This window comes from Haplochromis burtoni, unplaced genomic scaffold, assembly GCF_018398535.1.
Source record: "Haplochromis burtoni strain Fernald_Lab_line unplaced genomic scaffold, NCSU_Asbu1 Contig_3, whole genome shotgun sequence".
Classification (NCBI taxonomy): Eukaryota; Metazoa; Chordata; class Actinopteri; order Cichliformes; family Cichlidae; genus Haplochromis; species Haplochromis burtoni.
This window is the reverse complement of record NW_024582364.1, coordinates 6043959-6048950: the sequence shown is the minus strand read 5'-3', so window position 1 is coordinate 6048950 and position 4992 is coordinate 6043959. Positions and strand designations below refer to the sequence as shown.

General features: G+C 38.9%; 1 protein-coding gene across 8 annotated transcripts in view; it reads left to right on the top strand.

Annotated features, from left to right (window-relative positions):
* LOC102288907 (pituitary adenylate cyclase-activating polypeptide type I receptor) overlaps positions 1-4992 on the top strand; it is a 43690-nt gene that overhangs the window by 8946 nt on the left and 29752 nt on the right. For all 8 annotated transcript variants that reach the window (XM_042220236.1, XM_042220234.1, XM_042220245.1 and 5 more), the window contains exon 3: positions 1016-1109. In XM_042220236.1, the coding sequence (XP_042076170.1) occupies positions 1016-1109 (94 nt within the window). The remainder of the gene's footprint in view (positions 1-1015; positions 1110-4992) is intronic.

Genomic DNA, 4992 nt, shown 5'->3' with positions numbered 1-4992 from the left:
GGGGGGGGGCTTGCTTATTTTTTGCCATCACAGAGAAGTGGCAAAACTATTTGCATTTAACAACTGTTGCCCTTTAAATGGTAATGTGCCAGAGAATGGATAGCTCTAATAATTTTTCACATTATTCCTGGAGTGTTTCAAAATTCTGCTCTTGTGCTGAAAGATAAAGGAAGGAAGTGAGTCCTAGGACATCTTTACAGTCAGCTGATGACCCATCTTATCTCAATACCGATGCCTGAAGTGAATTCATATCGAAGAGGAGGGAGATAGAGTGATGAGTCAGCCATGGCTCAGAGGGCTGGGATATATTACACCTATCATTTCACCATGAGAGCAAAGGAAGGGTTGCAAGAAAGCTAAAGGTGCAAAATAGAGATTGGCCTTAAGGGAGAGTGCGGGGGTACACCAACAGAGAAGATGACAGACATACTGTAAGTCTACTGCCTGAGAGTAAATAGCTTTCCTCACTGCATCATGGAGGAAGATGATATCTTGTTTACTCCACTGTGGCGTCTTTTGTGTGCCCTTTTAATGGGCTTTGGTTTTAGTGGTTAGCAGAGGATGTCTGAAGGACCGTAATTTTGGAACCACTGTCCCAATCCCTGGTTGTGTTAGAAGATTATTCCCAAATTTAGTTAGTAACTCAATGGATACTCAAAATGGATAAGAGACAAGAGGATGTTTTATTACAATAGATCTTATTATAACAGTCAAGCAACATCTCTTTGATCGGGTTAGAGTTGCGCTTGAGAATGCAAATGTCCAGCACAGCCATCCAGTACATGTTTTTTATCCTGCCACCTCGCTAGCAGAAACCCAATTGCACCCGTATGAGAATAGCACGGGTCATTATCCTGATAATTCACAGTGAGCAAGTGGACGACATGGTCTTCTGCAGAGCACCCACACCAAAAGCAAACAAGCAAAAAGAGTGTTTCTAGTCAAATGCATCTGATGTGGACTATATTTCCCGAGTCTACCCACATCAGTGTGTGCGCTTGTGTGTTTTCTTTAGGTGGCCTCCGAGTCTGAGCACTGCGTAATAAAGCGTGAACATGATAAATGCATGGAGAGGATCGCAATGCACAAATCAGATGGAGAAGAATATGGTAAGTGAGGATGCGTCCCCAAGTGTGGGTATGCAACGTTTTCATATGCTGCTTTTCATTTCTGTGCTCCTGTGATTACATGGTCTACGCCTCGGTCAGCTCCAAAAACACAGATCTGCGGATGAAAGTCATGAATAGCTTAATGGGAATTAATGGAATGCAGGCTTGTTTTTATACTCAATGATCTGGCATTTTTCATGTTTGAAAAGGTCATACAGGGACATGTAAGGATGAAAGATGAATGGAGCTGTATTTCTGATTCACATTGCAAATGCATTACCTCAAAAGGCCAGTCATGTAGAGCAAAGAGAAAAATGTTTTCCTCGAGTTGCTTTTGTATTTTATCCACGTCACTTTTCAGGGAAAAAAAACCCAGAGGAAACTTGTTATGTGGGCCCTGGAAACAATTATTTTCTTGGCTATGGATTGTGGTTTTCATTAGCGACTGCTACAGGTCTCCTGCTGCTTGAAATTTGCACAGCAGACTACAAATCCCAGACTGCACTGTGACTTACAGCTTTGGTGACAGTCACAGAGCCATGAAAAAAAAATAAACACAAGAAAAATGTAAAAGATTTAGAGTGTAAGATAACAAATTTAAGGAGGAGAGGAGCTGTAAGGTCAGCTCGTTTTTCATCTGTAGATTTAAAGGTCGGCCCTGTAGTCTCCCTGCGTGCTGCACAGCAAACTGCATTAGGTTCGTCTGTTTTTATCTGAGTGTTTTCGCTTGATCTTTGCACAGTATGAGGTGGTAAAGTAGAGCTGTCATTTATAAGCAAATGTGAGCACAATTTCTCACACTTAAATGATTAAAATGAGGCATTGTGTTATTTATTCCTTCAGTCCTCTTAAAGATTATCAGTTTGTTTATTTTTTCTTTCAATTTTTTTGTAGCACAAATAGTAGCACATATTGGCCAGCCTTGAACCTTTAACCGATCCCTGTCTCCTCCCACGCCTTTAAAAGAAGCCGTCCTGCTGCTTTCTGCTGACAGCAAATCATTTGTGAGGAAATAAAACTGCCGGGTTTGCAGAAATCCGACATGGAGGTTTGAGAAAAAGCGAAGAGAAAAATGAAAACAAGGAAACAACAAGTCAGACAAAGCATAGAGAAGCTGTTATGATGAGGCTTTTTTTCTGATTGATAAAAATTGATTTCTAAACAAACTGATTTATTAACGGATATCAACAAAAACAGTCTCCAGTTTCTCAATTAAGATGATTTGCTGATTTCAGTTGATTCCAAATAGGTTATCTGTGGATGTTGGACTGTGCAGATTTTGATAGCACTTCTATAACCTTTAGAAGGTCAAATTGGGCATCTTTAATTTATCACTCTTTTATTTGTTGTATTGTATGGATTGGGCATTCTGTTATTATTTTATTCCCTCATTGCTCTGCAACACAAACAGTTTGTTTATTTTTGTTTTTAACTTTCAGTTTTTAGACCGCAGCAGCACATAATAGCCAGCCTTGACACTTTAACTGATCCTCCCCCTCGCTGTAAAAGAAGCCGCCCTGCTGTTTTCTGCTGACAGCAAATCATTTGTGAGGAAATAAAACTGCCTGGTATGCAGAAATCCGACATTTCTTTCATTACAAATTAATTATCTGTGGATGTTGCACTGTAAATGTTTGACAATACTGCCGTGGCCTTTGGGAAGTCAAACCAGTTGATCGAATCTGCTTCAGAAAATGAAATTATACCAGTCTTGTGAATCCAGCCATGTGTTTTTTGTACAAATGTATTTTATATTTACGTGGACAGTACAGAATGTGTGACGTGTGATTTTCATATGCTGAATTTTGGAAGCCCAGCAAATACTGTGAGATTTTGCGTGAGATAGGGACAGGGAGCTTTATTAAGCCAGTTACCTCTGTAGCTCAGTTCAGCTCATTTGGCTCAGATTTGCCCTTTAAAAGGTAATTGGCTTTGTGTCCGGCTCACCAGACAGAACCAAAACAGATTAGAGAGCCAAGCAGAGTAGAGAAAGCACTGCAAACACACCGGACACATGCACAAACACACATATGCACATGAACAGATAACCCCCAGTCACAAAGACACTCAAAGTGCACACAAATCAGACTTCTGCCTGCCTCTGCAGCACTATAAACTGCCCGAGCATAAACTAGAAAAAGGGGGGAAAGATTGAGAAGAGATGGGAGCGGAGAGAAAGACAGACAGAAATTAAAACTGTGAAACCAACACATAGAATAAAAACAAAAATGTTGAGCATCACTCAAGCATTGAGACAGATGAATAGCAGAAGATCAAAACAAAGCAGAAACCTGGAAATGGAAATGAGCTAAGAAATTGTCTGCTTCCAGCTTGATTCAACTGGGACACCAGGGGAATTAACTGTATCACATTAAACCTGCAAAAACCTCAAGAGTTGCTCCTTTATAAGGTACAGCTTGCAAAAACTTATACTTAACCATTCACCATTTTAATGCAAAAGGAAAATATAGTTGCGAAACAGGCAAAAAAAACCAGGGAGGGCATCACACTGTCAACCTTTACCATTGCTCTATTCACAGTTTTCAGGGTAACATATGGAAATGATTTCCAGGAAAAAATCCTTTCAGGCAAGAATGGAGAACAATAGAAGAGTTCTGTTTCCTGACGGTTTCCAGATTTTGTGTGTTTTTGACATTATTCCTGATCACTGAGTGTGTTTTTTGGTTCCACAGGAATACAAACTGTTAAAACAGCATCAGCCCTACAGTGTGAAATGATGGGGTTTTTTCTGCTGCTGGTCAGACAGAATCATTTGTCAGCTCTTTTGACAGCAAGGGCTGATACTCTCAAGGGTGTGTCTGTGCACAGATAAATGTTAGACCAACTAAAATCTGTCATTTTGGCTCTGACAGTGCATGTTTGTGAATAAATGCAGGTACTTGTGCCTACCTCCTTCCTCAACATCCTCTTTAATGGTCTTTCCAGTGAATTTAGAGCATAAAAGGCGGCGAATAGTGCAAAATACACAGAGTTAGAATAGCTATAATTAATGTTTATATACTAAAACATATATCCATTGATACTAAAAGATGAATGTGCAGCAGAGCCTTATTGACTTTTACCTCACAAATTCACTGTTCCTCCAAACGCTCACTGCTCAAAGAGCTGGTCTTTTTCTGCCATAGCAGGCAGTAAAAGTGCTCTGGAAACACATCGTACAAGATCTGAGTCCAACAGCACACACACAAAACAGCTGGTGAACACAGTGGATCATTAAGCATCTAAAAAGCCACATGAATTTTCCTAAACGAGTTGGAGGAGACCAAAAATGGAGCTAAAAGACTACAGGGAACCCATTGCAATCATTTCAAGTTCTTATATTTTTCTCACCTATATATCATTCACACCTAGACTGGGCCTTTGTACAGTTGTTCAGTTTGTCCATTTTCTGAAACAAGCTGTTTTAGCTCCTTTGCCTTTAATTCCATTGTTTTCATTCTACTTCTGTTGTTTTCATTCAAATTCCGTTGTTTTCATTCAAATTCTGGTCTGTTCATTCTAATTCCGTTGTTTTCATTCAAATTCTATTCATTTCATTCTAATTCCCTTCGTTTCATTGAAATTCCGTTGTTTTCATTCAAATGCTGTTGTTTTCATTCAAATTCCATCGTTTGTTCTCAAATGCTGTTGTTTTCATTCAAATTCTGTTGTTTTCATTCAAATTCTGTTGTTTTCATTCAAATTCTGTTGTTTTCATTCAAATTCTTTTGTTTTTGATCAAAATCTGTTCTTTTCATTCAAATTCTGTCATTTTCATTCTAATTCCGTTGTTTTCATTCAAATTTTATTCATTTCATTCTAATTCCGTTCTTTTCATTGAAATTCCATTGTTTTCATTCAAATGCTGTTGTTTTCATTCAAA